This window comes from Myotis lucifugus, unplaced genomic scaffold (genome assembly GCF_000147115.1).
Source record: "Myotis lucifugus unplaced genomic scaffold, Myoluc2.0 scaffold_1, whole genome shotgun sequence".
Lineage (NCBI taxonomy): Eukaryota > Metazoa > Chordata > Mammalia > Chiroptera > Vespertilionidae > Myotis > Myotis lucifugus.
Window position 1 is genome coordinate 30,640,231 of NW_005871049.1, and position 13,940 is coordinate 30,654,170.

The following is a 13,940-nucleotide window of genomic DNA, read 5'->3' on the forward strand; positions in this document are numbered from 1 at the left end:
GCTCCCCTGCTGTCCCTATTGCCCCTAACTGCCCTCCCCTGCTGGCCTGGTCCCCCCCAACTGCCCTCCTCTGTAGGCCTGGTCCCCCCACAACTGTCCTCCCCTGCTGGCCTGATCCCCCCAACTGTCTTCCCCTGCTGGCCTGATCCCCCCAACTGTCTTCCCCTGCTGGCCTGATCGCCCACAACTGCCCTCTCCTGCTGGCCATCTTGTGTCCACATGGAGCGGCCATCTTTGACCTCATGTGGGCGGCCATCTTGTGTGTTGGGGTGATGGTCAATTTGCATATTACCTCTTTATTAGATAGGAGGATTAGCCCTGGTTCAGTTGGTTGAAGTATCATCCCCTATACAGTAAGGTTGTGGTTCGATTCCCGGTCAGGGCACATACCTATGTTGCAGGACCGGGCGCATACAGGAGGCAACCAATCACTGTTTCTCTCACAATGATGCTTCTCTCTCTCTTTCTTCCTTCCTCTCTCTTTAAAATCTATAAAATTAACATATACTCAGGAGAGAATATCTTAAAAGTAATTATATTATGTTTCTGAATGGGGAGAGATCATCTAAGTTAAAATATAATAGAAAAAAGTCACATGAGAAAAGTCTAATATATATATATATATATCACTCCCCCAAAATCAGAAATGTCAATATGTGGCAATAAAACAAACTTCAAAAATATAAAGACCAGTGATTACTTAAAATAAATATGCATAACTTCTCTGACTCCAGGTGAAGGTTTCAATACACAAATAGTTTATACAAATTAAAATTTCAAAGCATTAAAAATATCCAAGACAATAAAAGAGTAAAATAGTCTTCTCAGCTACTGTTAACTATGATTCCAATAGCTATGTTGCCACAGCCCCAAGAACACTGACTCGGTGGATAGTGACACATCTGTTCTTAAGCGTTAAAACATCTATCAGGAACTAATAGCTTTTGTCACATGCTATAGGAGACAAAGATCAATTTCCTGCCTTTCCTTTTATTTTACCACAGAATCACTAGACTTTGTGTCCAGCTTATAATCCTAAAATGGAAATTAAAGATGAAAAACCCAGAAAATAGTAATGACTGAACAAAATAACTCAAGAAAACGAAGAGGAGAGGGTACTTCACCAAAAATATGTGTGGAAATTACCTCCTCTACATTGCCATTTTTAATCCAATTTGTTAATTCTGCCTTTAAGCTCTCTTCATATTTCCTAGCATCCATCTTCTTGATGATTATTTTATTCTTAAAATGAATGAAATTCTCTGGACACAACTCCTTGAAAAGAAATACCACAAAATTAAATGAAATCATAAAGAAAAAACAAAACAAAAAACCTCTCAAAGATGTTTCTCAATTATGCATTTCATAGACAGGATTATAAGCTACTTGAAAGTACAGGCCGTTGAACTTCTTTTTCCCCCATAGTTTCTACTACAGAATCCTAGTAAAATAAAAGAGCTCTCCAAAGGAAAGAATGCAGGGCAAAGCCAAATAGATAAAAACAGGCAGCAATTGGAGCATAGGGAAGGAAGGAGAGTACAATGAAAGAACATGGAAGTACATAAATCCGAGATGTAAAAGGAGGCTACAATATCTCAGAAACTGAAAGAACAAATATTTTCAGGAATTCGATGACATTCCATCTCATTAAAGTAAATCATATAATGTTAGAATGAAAAATGTCTGAGAAGGGGCAATTGTATTTTAGAAAGAGTCCATTGATAATTTTAAGAGATCAGAGGCAAGGGTAAGAGTTTGTCTTTCTGAAAGCAATGTTACCATCCACGATAACAGAATTCAAATTAATTGCATAATTATGAATTACCTGGGCCCTGGGCCAACTTTTCCAGAATTCAAACATGGTGTCATAGAGCTGGATGGTTTCTCGAGGCGAAAGCATAAGATCAGAAGGGAATCCATACCTTTCAATCTACGATTAAAATTAAATTGAAATTTTTAATATTCCTTTTATTTCATGTTCAAACCTTTGCCTCATAGTCACTATCATGAACACAAAGACATTGGAAAGCACCTAGCTAAAATGTTCAAGTGTTGGTAAGTGCTAGATGCAGAAAAAAAAATACTAACCAAGAGTGTCCCTGATTTACTGAATAGGGGGGAAAAGGGCCTCCAAAAAGTTTTTGGTATTTTCTAAGACCTTTTAATTCAAATCAGAGTACTAGGAAGCTAAAATATTTGTGGACTCAGTTTGGATAAAAGAAAAAAAAAAACAAGACCTCTATTCAGCAGCTGAAACTTAAATTGGTTTAATTATGAACATGATTATTTGCTTTGAGGACCAAACCAGGCTAAAAGTTGCCAATTTTATTGGCCTAAGTTCTAAGATGATGGGTCATCTTTAAAACTAAGCCTATCAGAGCCCAGATATAAACCCACCCCTTTAAGTCAATTAATTTTTTACAAAGGAGGCAAAAACATACAATAGGGTAAAGATAGTCTACCCAATAAGTGGTGTTTGGGAATACCTGCAAAAAACAAAAAACAAAAAAACAAACCAGAACACCTTCTTATACCATACACAAGAATAAACTAAAAATGGATTAAACACTTAAATGTTAAATTCAAAACCACAAACATCCTAGACGAAAACATAGGCAGTAAAATTGCAGACATTTCTCATAGTAATATTCTTTCTGATATATTTCATCGGGCAAGGAAAACAAAAGAAAAAATAAACAAATGGGACTACATCAAACTAAAGAGCTTTTGCACAGCAAACCATCAACAATATAAAAAGACAACCCACTGAATGAGAGAACATATTCACCAATGATACACCTGATAAGGGCTTAATATCCAAAATTTATAAAGAACTTATACAACAAAATATCAAAACCAAATAAACAATCCAATTTAAAAATGAGCAAAGGACCTCAAAAGACACTTCTCCAAAGAGACTTTCATGGCCAATAGGCATATGAAAAGATGTTCAATGTCAATAATTATTAGAGAAATGCTAATTAAAATCACATCACCTCACACCTACCAGAATGGCTATCATCAATAAATCAACAAATTACAAGTGCTGGTGAGGATGTGGATAAAAGGGAATTCAGTTGGTGGGAATGCAGATTGGTGCAGCCACTATGGAAAGCAGTATGGAAAGCAGTATGGAATTACCTCAAAAAAAAACAAAACACCAGAAAATGGACCTTCCTTATAACCCAGCAATTCCACTTCAGGGAATTTAGCTGAAGAAACCTGAAATAGTAATTCAAAGGAATATAGGCACCCCTATGTTCATTGCAGCATTGTTTACAATAGCCAAGATTTGGAAGCCGGCCAAGTACCCATCAGTAGATGAGTGAATAACAGAGACTATTTACCCAATAGAATGCTGCTTGGCCATAAAAAAGAAAAAAATCATACCCTTTGTGACAGCATGGATGAACCTGGAGAGCATTATGCTAAGTGAAATAAGCCAGTCAGAGAAAGACAAGTACCATATGATTTCCCTCATATGTGGAATTTAATGAACAAAATGAACGAACAAGCAAAATAGAAACGGACTCATAGATAGAGGACAGGCTGACACCTGTCAGGTCAGGCAGATGGTGGAGGGATAGAGCAAAAGAGGGAAAAAAAAGGATAAAATTCATGGACTTGGACAACGATGTGGTAATTGCTGGGGGGAGGAGGATAGGGGAAGGTGAGGGGGTATGAGGAGATAAATCGTGATGGACAGAGAACTGACTTGAGGTGGCGAGCACACAGTTCAGTGTACAGATGATATGCTGTAGAATTGTGCACCTGAAACTGTATAATTTTGTTAAACATTGTCACTCCAATAAGTTCAAAATATAAAAATGAAACTAAGGCTATCATATTACTTTTAAGACACTCAAGGACACTTCTCCTCAGGTCACTTGGTTCTACTTTAAGCCTTCTGGATATGTATGCCATTCATTTTTCCACAAATATTTTAAAAGTATAAATAAAAAATTCCTGCTCTCAAAAAGTATGCATTGTATTATTTTCTACTGGTTTCAAACTACTATTGCTACAAATCAATTGCCTGGGAGACTATGATCCCTGAGATGTTAATAGGTATTCTTCAAAAGAAAAGAAGGGAACATCAGTCAACAATAAAAATAAAGTTTAAAAATAAAATAAGATGTCAACTCCCCCCCTCCCAAAGAAAAAAAGAAAGGAGGTGTGTGTTTTCACAAGTGTCTGATTAAACACACTTTAAGATTTCCCATTGCAAACATTAAATCTCAAAAAAAGAACTACAGGCAGATCTGTCCAAAATTATTTGAAAATAGGATACTTGTTTTAGTAAATAGCTGTTAACACGTTGGAAACTCTGGGATAAAAAAGCCATTCCCACTACAACACAGTTGAAAAAAAATGTTTGGTAGAATGAAAAGTCGGTAGACTTTGAGTCAGAAGATGTAGTTCTAATTCCGCTATAAATGCTAGTTTCTCACCAATAAATAGGAATTAAAATATCTGTACTCCCACTTTACAGACTGTAGTAAAATCAGATAGGATAAATGTATCAGCACATGTCTTTTAAACTTTTAAAACTAGTAAATGAAGAAGTCCTGAAGATCTAATGTACACTATAGTAATTATAGACAACAATGCTGTATTATAAGCACCAAACATGCTGAGATGCGATCTAATTGTTCCCACCACAAAAAGAAATTATAATTATGTGACTGGGTTGAGGTCTTAGCTAAGGCTACAATGACATTCATATCGCAGTATATAAATGAATCAAATCAACACACTGTACACCTTAAACTTACACAATATTATAAGTCCAATATATTTCAATTAAAAATCAATTAGTCTTGTAAAAACTATAGGATGCAAACAATTACATGGAGTCATCATTGAGCATCTCTCAGTCTGAGCACTGAAAGCTAGCCTGATAGTAAGGACCCATTTATGTCAAAATAGCAAATGAATATATTATTTTGGAACATTAGCATTTTATTCTCTTACTATTACTACCTTGAAGGGGTAATTTATTTTGCCTAAATTAAAATAAAAACAAAATAAATCCAAGATTTATCATAATTTTCAAGATTAAATCTTCTATTATGGTAACTAGAGTGGTTAGGATTTCTTAAGTCTCTTTGCCTTGTTCAAAAGTCTGAGCTTCCTCATTTCTAAAACAGAGGACAATTCTGCCTATGACAGAGATTTGTTGTAGGAATTAAGTTAGATAATATATATAATAGGCTCAGTAAAATACCTGGCACATAGCTGATGCCCCAACTGTCAATGAGATTGATTAATCAACATATAGTTCTTAATTCTAAAAATCATATTAAGAATTCTATGGCTAAAAGCTGTGAATTTAATCTGGTTTTCCTCCACTATAAAATAAACTAATGAGCTGGCAAAAACTGAGCCAGTCTAGGTAAAAAAGAAATAAAAGGTCACAGTGTATTATACAATTGCACACTTGTAACATATAATGTCATAAACCAATGTCACTCCATAAATTTAATTTTTTAAAAAGTCATAGATTTCATAGATTTGCATCCTTCTTCACTTGTATTATACCATGATATTATTTTTGCAAAGTGCATTGTCTCTGACTCTGTAGGTGATGGTGAACACTGATCGTGCTGAACAGAGATAGGCAACAGTTCTTTCAAGGACTTCCTGGGGCTGAGCTGTCCAGGAGCCAGCAGCTGTTCCTGTGTGGCATAATTGGTGGCAAAGGCCAAACTCTACTCTTTGCCAGAAGCAAGCCTTATGTGGATGGAAGGCAATTCCCTCCCCTCAGTTGGATTAAGGTCAGCTCCTCATTAGCCCTACCCCTTTCCTTCTGAAACCATTTCTATGATAGAGCTACAGAGGAGATGACCAAACTGGGTGGTTCTTCTCTTTATGTTGCCACAATGTATTATGCTTTTTCTTGCCACTCAGTTCTTTCATATTAATCTGAAATATAATACACAATGATTTGCTCATTTGGAAAGGTCTACTTGCTTTATATCCTGCTACTTTAGGAAGTATCCTACATAAACACATGCTTCATACACAGCTGTCAAAACGCAGTTAATAATGTCTACACCTTTGTGTCCATCCTGTATTCCTGTGGCAAAAGTCTAGAAGTCTTAAGAAGACTCATTCAGCACCATGACCTTTGCAGAAGTCATATGGGGTCAGAGCACACTGTAGCAGTTCCACTGCTTTCCAGTTATTCCATTAATAGCTACTGAAAATAGAGGAAAGGCACTTGGACCAAAATGCCAATCTTGTCAACTACTCCAAACCACTGGACTCGTTGCAACTCCACGATAACCTGCCTTGAACCATCCAACTCAAAATAAAATAATTTTTTAAAATACTATGCTGCTTTTTAAATGCCAGGTAATGATGGGGGTGGGGGACAGGGAAGAAGAGAGAAAGAATTCTTTTTATTATTTATGTGTGGCTTTTCATCTATATTCTAGTTTGGGGTTTAGGTTAGGTCACTGGAATTTTAGCCATATTTTTGTTTTATTTCGATTTTGGATTGGGCCACCGCAGCACAAAAGAGAAACATCCAAAATAAAATCCAATTAGAAAATCACCATCATTAGGATTCATTCAGTTGCTTTTTAGAAGCCATTGCATCATAGCCCAAATGCTATAAAGTTATTCTCATTCATTCCCTCATTCAGGTATTTCTTCAACTGATCATTCAGAATACTGGGTTAACCAGAGCTTGAATGGGCCATTCCTAGGAACAGGAGGAGAGAGCAAGCTCTGGAATCAATCTGAGAATGCATCCCAGCCCCACCACTCACTTGGTGCAACAGTGAGTTATTCAATTGTCTATGCTTCACCTTCCTCATTTAGGAAATGGGAATATTAATATGGCCTCTATGCTAAAATTGTTGTGATTGTTAGAAGAGACGAAATATGCAAAATCATTCAAACACAAAGTAAGTGCAACAAGCCTCTAGTATTAAATAAAGACTGGCTATCTTTATTTAATACTAGAGGCTTGGTGCATGAATTCATGCATGGGTGGGGTCCCTCGGCCTGGCCAGCAACTGGGGCCGATCAGGGCCATCTAGTCCAGTCCAGGGTGGGGGAGGGACCAAGGGAGGTTGGCCAGCTGCAGGAGGTTGGAGGTGGGAGCACATTGATCCCTGGGGGCAGCTCCTGCATTGAGCATCTGCCCCCTAGCGGTCAGTGCGCATCATAGCTACCGGCAGTCAATAGGTCGTTTGGTCGACCAGTCGTAATGGTTGCTTAGGCTTTTATATATATAGGTAAATGTAGTAAGCACTTTTATATACACAGCAGTTTGTTAGGGACTAAGGACACAACATGTGTCTTCAAGGAGTTATTCTAGTAAGATAAAGACGACATGCATGTGAACAGGTTTAGCAGCAAGCTGGCCATGATTATTGTCATATAAGAAATACAGAAAAGGTGCTATGGAGAGGTTATTACATCCAGCTAAGAAAGTCACAGGAAGATTCTAAATTGGTTTCACATTAGAAGAGTCAAAATAGGTGAACAGGTTCTGGACAACTAGCATTTGACATCTGGGGTGAAATGTTCCAGGAACAATATAAGTAATGAGGGCATGGAGGTAAGATACATCAAGTGGATAAATGGAAAGGACTTTGGAGCCAGGTCATAGAAGAAGCCACGCTAGGAGCTGTGTGCATTTAGCCCATTTCCAAAGGAAAGCTACTGCAGTCTTGGCAAAATCAGAATTACCTTTATTACTGATTTATCTAAATTAGCTTGGTGGATCCAGAAATACCATGTAGGCAGGACATGGAATTAATTCCTGTGCCATCTAAAGTTTCATGTGCTTTAAAAATTGTCATATTAGAAGGCTTAATGTGACAACAAAATTCAGAATATATTTAATTTGCCAGGTCTTGGAAGGAAGACAAACTATTAACTAATTATCACTCTGAGAAGCAACTAGAGCTTGAATAAGCCATTCCTGGGAATAGGATGAGAAAGGAAGAAAAGTACACAAGAAAATTAAGAAATCTCCTCCCACTCAAATCGCAGCACTAAAATGAAGTCCTCTTATGACTTCCATGTTATTGCTTCACTACTAAAAAACCATGTTGTGATTAATAAGCTAGTGAAAAGTCTCTTTTCCTCGTTTAACCTAATTCTTGGTGCTCAGATTCTCACATGTGCTAGATATTGTCCACGTGTATTTGTAGCCACACTAAGAGAAGAATTCGTTTCAGAGAAGTGGACAGGTAGACAGGGATGATAAAAGAAAGAAAATGGGCAAAGATAATGTCCAAGGATAAATAAAATTAACCAAAAAGTATTTCAGGTTAAAAGTTTCAGTTATTTTTAAGCTTTATGGATGCAGACACTATTAAAGAAAGAATGAAAACTGTAAAATTATTCTTGTGACTTTCAAAACTAAGTTTCAATATCTGTTATACAGCATCTATATCTCAATTCTGCTAAGTTTCAACTAGGCATCTTTTCAACTGTGATATATACTTTATATTACTAGGAACAAAGATGGTTGAAGTATTACTTACATGCTCTGTTGTTAGTGCAGCACACGGGTGAAAATGATCAAAGTAAATGTCATTATGTTTTACCGAACATATATGCTTCTCTAAATCATTGTATCTCTCTCCATAGAGCACTAAAAATGAAGAGTGAGAATTTCCAAATGAATAAACACACGACTGGGATAATTTTAAAGTACAAAATAAAACTCCCATGGATGTATCCAACATACCAAGTCTAACTTTATATGATTGCTTCATTTGAAAGTGGTCTTTGTGAAAATTGGCACGATAGCCAGCATTTCTTTTAGAAGCAGTGTTCTTTTCTATTATATTGTCTGCTTGTTTCCAGTACCATTTTATCGATTGTAGCCACCTTAAACATAAATTTACATATTATTTAGGCATAACATGAAACTACTTTCTGTGATATAATATTTTTAATAACAAAAATGTCATGTGCCTTAAAAATTGTACTTAAGGGAATAATAGGCTCTGAAACCTGACACATTGAGATTGAATCCCAATCTCCTTACTACTGGCTATGACTGTTGTTATATCACTTAATATCTCTAAGCCTCATTTCCTACATTTTAAAATGGAAATAATAATAGTAGTTTTGGGCCCAGCTGGCATGGCTCAGTGATTGAATGTTGACCTATGAACCAAGAGGTCACGGTTCAATTCCCGGTCAGGGCACATGTCCGGGTTGCAGGCTCCATCCCCAGTGTGGGGCATGTAGGAGGCAACCGATCAATGATTCTCTCTCATCATTGATGTTTCTATCTCTCTCTCCCTCTCCCTTCCTCTCTGAAATCAATAAAAATTTATATATATATATATATATATATATATATATATATATATATATATATTAGTATTGAAATTCTAAATTCTATTTAATAGTAATAATGGAAGTAGTAAATCATAAGGGTTGTAGGCATTTAAAATAAATTGATACATGCAAAGCACTTAGAACAGTACCTGGTACATTGGAGTCTTTACTCTAATTGTTATTATTAGTGGGCAAAAATATATCCCAATGACAAAATCATATGGGGCTTTCAACTAATAAGGCTTTGCTATCTTTCTAACATTCACAAAGTAGGACAATATAAGAAATCTCAAAGTCAGTGAGAGAGTGTGTCATTATTCCATTTTATTTTTGGTAAAGGAAAAAAAGGGGACCTAAATCAGTTACTTCTGGGGAACATTTTTGAGGCAAGGGGAAATTTCTTACTCAATTGCAGATCTTGTTGGGAGAGTCCTTGATTTTCCCTTATAGAGTGTGGCCTTGCTCAGCACCTGCCAGGAGGTGCTAGTAGACTCTTTCCTTGAATATCCACAGATAAGCTAACAAATTCACCGGAAAGTTATGAAACATTTCAGAACCCATATAGAAAATATGATATTCAAACGTTCAAAATAGATAGCCATTCTATTCAAATGGGAACCTAATGCCTACTCAGTGAGATGTTCAGGGTTGCTTATTGTAGCCGAAAGAGCCAGAAAGGGACATCGAATCATGACAAGGAGATGTTCCCAAACTTCTGCTCCAATCTCTCCACCAAGACAATGGACCTATTAAAGACAAAAATTTCTCCATTAAAAAGTTCATTTAAAAATAGTTTATGAAAATAAGGCATGGCAGGCTGATTCCCTACATAGTTTCCTATCACATTTCATCAACCATGCTGAATTTATATACATATTGGGAAATTCAGGTAATAGAAAATCTTGACACATAAATTTTCCCTAATCCCCATAACCAAATCATCAATAATTCCTCTTTATCTTACCTTCAAAAATTTATTTGGTATTATGCATTTCTCCCCATGCCTACCACCAACCAAGTCACCATCACTCCGCAGCTGCACTACCACACTATCCTCCTGACTACCTTCCTAGCTTCCCCCTTCGTGCCCCCTACATTCTTCACATCACAGCCAAAATGATGTGTCTAAAAGATAAGTGAGTTAGGCCATGTCCCTAATTGACCTCCATCAATATCTTCCCATTACATATGGAACAAAATATAAAGTCCTTAACAAGGTGTATAATGCCAAGCATACTGTGGCCCCGGCTTGCCTCTTGAGCTTCATCTCAAGGCACTCTTTCCCATCTTCTGCCAAATTTGCTCCAGACACACTGTCCTGTTCTTTATTCCTTGAACAGAACGTCCCTACTTTAGGGCTTTCACATATATTGCTCCTTCTGCTTAAAATGCTCTTATTCCCTCTATTCAACCTGTATAAAGTTCAGCTTGATGTCACTATATTAGAAAGACTTTTCTGACTGCCCACTCCAGAGCTGTCCTCCTACCCCATCCCTGCCATTATCACAATCACAACAGCCCCTCTTTTTCTTCCCAACGTGTACCAATATGGGTTGGTATAGTCATCTGTGTGCTTAATTGTTTAATTCCCATTTGTCAATTACTCTTATGACCTTAGATGGGGGCATCCCCAGCACCAATAGTGCCTGGGATTGTGGAGGCACTCCTTAAATATTTGCTGAATATGTAAATGAATGTCTTTTGACCAAATAAAACAAATTCAACTAGACTCAGTGAAGATTCTCAAATGTGGTCTTCCTTAAACAGATAAAATCAACTGGAAAGGACTCACCATCAGAGCCACATAATTGTTTTAAAAAATTCCCATTTTTGCCCATTTGGTTTTTCCCTGGTCAAATAATATATCATTTTGTTGAATATGAACTTTGTGCTTTGTACTAAATAGCACATTTTCCTGACCCTACCAGAATAAATATTAGCCTTCAAAACTTTTTAGCTTTACCCTTATATAAAAATGTCATATTTCATAGCTTTGATGTTAAAGTACAACTCAAGGTTCTAGATTACAAAGATAAAATTTTTGTACATTTTCTGAGCAGGGATACTCAAGGCCTTTAAGATGCAATACATATAGATTAACCAAAAATCAGTATCAAATAAATCAAAAGCACAGCCTGCTTGGTAGCTCCAAATTTATGAGAGGAAAAGTTAAGTTAAATATAGATATATTTTCCCCTTTAAAATGAAATTTCCTTGAAGCAATGGAATATATCTTTTATGTTTTAAGTTTCACCCTAGTTGGTGTTGCGCAGTGGTTAGAGTACTGCCCCATAACACCAAAGGCTCCTGAGTTCGATTCCTGGTCAAGGGCATGTACCTGGGTTGCAGGTTTGACCCCCAGCCCAGTTGGAACAGGTGCCTGTGGGAGCAACCAATCTATGTGTCTCTTTCACATTGATGTTTTTCTCTCTCTAACCCCCTTCTCTCTCTCTCTAACAATCAATAAAAAAAATATCCTTGGGTGAGGATTAACAAAAAGATAAATATACATAATGTGTTAAGTTTCTTTGAATAAATATTTCTTTTTAAAAATATTTTTATTGATTTCAGAGGGGAAGAAAGAAGGAGAGAAAGAGAAACACCAATGATGAGAGAGAACCATTGATCAGCTGCCTCCTGCACACCCCCTGCTGGGGATTGAGCCCACAACCCGGGCATGTGCCCTTGATCAGAATTGAACCTGGGACCCTTCAGTCCGCAGGCCGAAGCTCTCTCCACTGAACCAAACAGGCCAGCGCTGAATAAATATATCTAATAATAATACTATAAATTTTTTAAAAATATTTTCTATTTGCTTCTGTAAATTTCAATTGTTTCCTACCCTGCTCTCTCTGGCAACCTATAGAGACTACTTCAAAAGGGCTTCAATGTTCTCCACTACCATTGTATTTGGCCAATGAAGACCCTTGGCAAGTGGTCAGAAGAAGGGAGGAGAATAAGAATGAGGTATTCATTCTATTGGCTCCCTTCCTGAAAGATTACCTTGAGCCAGCTGTATCCCTCAACTAAGGTAATTGGTCCTTACATGTGGCCAACTCAATCCGAATCTCAGTAACTGCTGCTTTGCCTTGTCCTTTTATTTTTATTTTTTTAATATATTTTATTGAGAGAGGAAGGGAGAGGGATAGAGAGTTAGAAACATCGATGAGAAACATTGATCAGCTGCCTCCTGCACGCCTCCTATGGGCATGTGCCTGCAACCAAGGTACACGCCCTTGACTGGGACCCTTCAGTCTGCAGGCCAACTCTCTATCCAGTGAGCCAAACCAGCTAGGGCTGCCTTGTCCTTTTAAATCTAGGGGTAAGCTACTAGCTCTGAATGACTGTACTAATCTTATTCATTCCCTCATGCACACCTTTGGAAAATACTCTTGTTGAATTATATTTTAAGTGTGCCACCTGTTTTCAGTTGGGACCATGACTGATAACATATAAGTAGCATCATTGTTAGAGGACAACTTCTTTGCTTGAGGGATTAAAAATTAAATGTTGACATCTCTGTCCAAAATTTATGCAATGGTGGTTATTTCTGCTCCTCTGAAATAGTAGTCACCAATGACAGGTTCCTCTCCCATACAGAGCTCTGCAGCATACACCAATATACCCTATTGAGTTACAACAGGAAAATGGAGCCAAAAGATTGGTTATGATTCACTAGGAAAATCATTCAGAAGGAAGTGCATGTAGACAAAGGGACAAATATCCTAAAGTACCAGAGATCTTCATTATACTAGTATGCTGTTGTACACTAGGAAATTAACCCAGAAAAATAATACCAAACCTACCTCATCAAATATAACATATCTGATCCTTTTCGCCCATCTTTGGTGATGAGGAGCTAACAGCAAAATTTCAAGGCAGGCAGGCACTGTAACAAGTACCTAAAAGTAAGAACACTAAATAAACAAACATTTAGACCATTTCCTATGTATACACATAGTTATAAAGATATAAAAGATAGAGTTATAACTCCTGAATGTACCAGCTGATAAATAGGATATTGCTTGTGAGAGTATTGGAGTAAAACTGTGATATATTAATTGGAACCTTATGAAATTGCAATTTTACAGGTCAAACTGGTAAAATATCAGATTTGAAATTCAAATTCTTACTTATGAGTAGTCAAAGTCATAAAATAGAAAGTTAATTGTCACATGTTTGTTTCCTCAAAATCTGACCCTAATTCACAGTTTAGGATGAAAAATGTTTATGAAGAACCAACAACTATGGAAGTGGGGGGAAGGGGGATGGGGGAGAGGGAGAAGCTAAACTTCAAAACAGGCCTGATGAAATCTTAACCAACCTGGCTCAGAGTTCTGGAGTGAATTTTGGCTGTCAGAGCAGTTCTACAGGAAGCCAAAATGGCCTGGTGTTTACTAGTATACCCCCGCCTAGCTCACTCACAGATATGAACTATGGAAGCAGAACTGGGGGAACTGACAGCTGGCATTTGTTTTGAACACACTCCCCCATCTGGACAGCAAGTCCTTTGTTAAAAGGTGATCTGGGTAACACATACCCATTTCTGCCATGCAATGTTCTATAATCATGTTTTCACTTTTTGTTTAGTCTAGGTTGTTTATCTATGAGTTCAATAAATCAGA

At 37.1% G+C, this 13,940-nt stretch overlaps 1 protein-coding gene across 1 annotated transcript in view; it reads right to left on the reverse strand.

Moving 5' to 3' along the window:
• Nucleotides 1-13,940, reverse strand: part of LOC102417647 (DExD/H-box helicase 60) — an 88,860-nt gene that overhangs the window by 38,900 nt on the left and 36,020 nt on the right. The window contains exons 17-22 of the mRNA XM_023755545.1: nt 13,122-13,217; nt 9,946-10,061; nt 8,714-8,856; nt 8,508-8,617; nt 1,826-1,930; nt 1,147-1,275 (exon numbers count right to left, since the gene is read on the reverse strand). Of these exons, the coding sequence (XP_023611313.1) occupies nt 1,147-1,275; nt 1,826-1,930; nt 8,508-8,617; nt 8,714-8,856; nt 9,946-10,061; nt 13,122-13,217 (699 nt within the window). The remainder of the gene's footprint in view (nt 1-1,146; nt 1,276-1,825; nt 1,931-8,507; nt 8,618-8,713; nt 8,857-9,945; nt 10,062-13,121; nt 13,218-13,940) is intronic.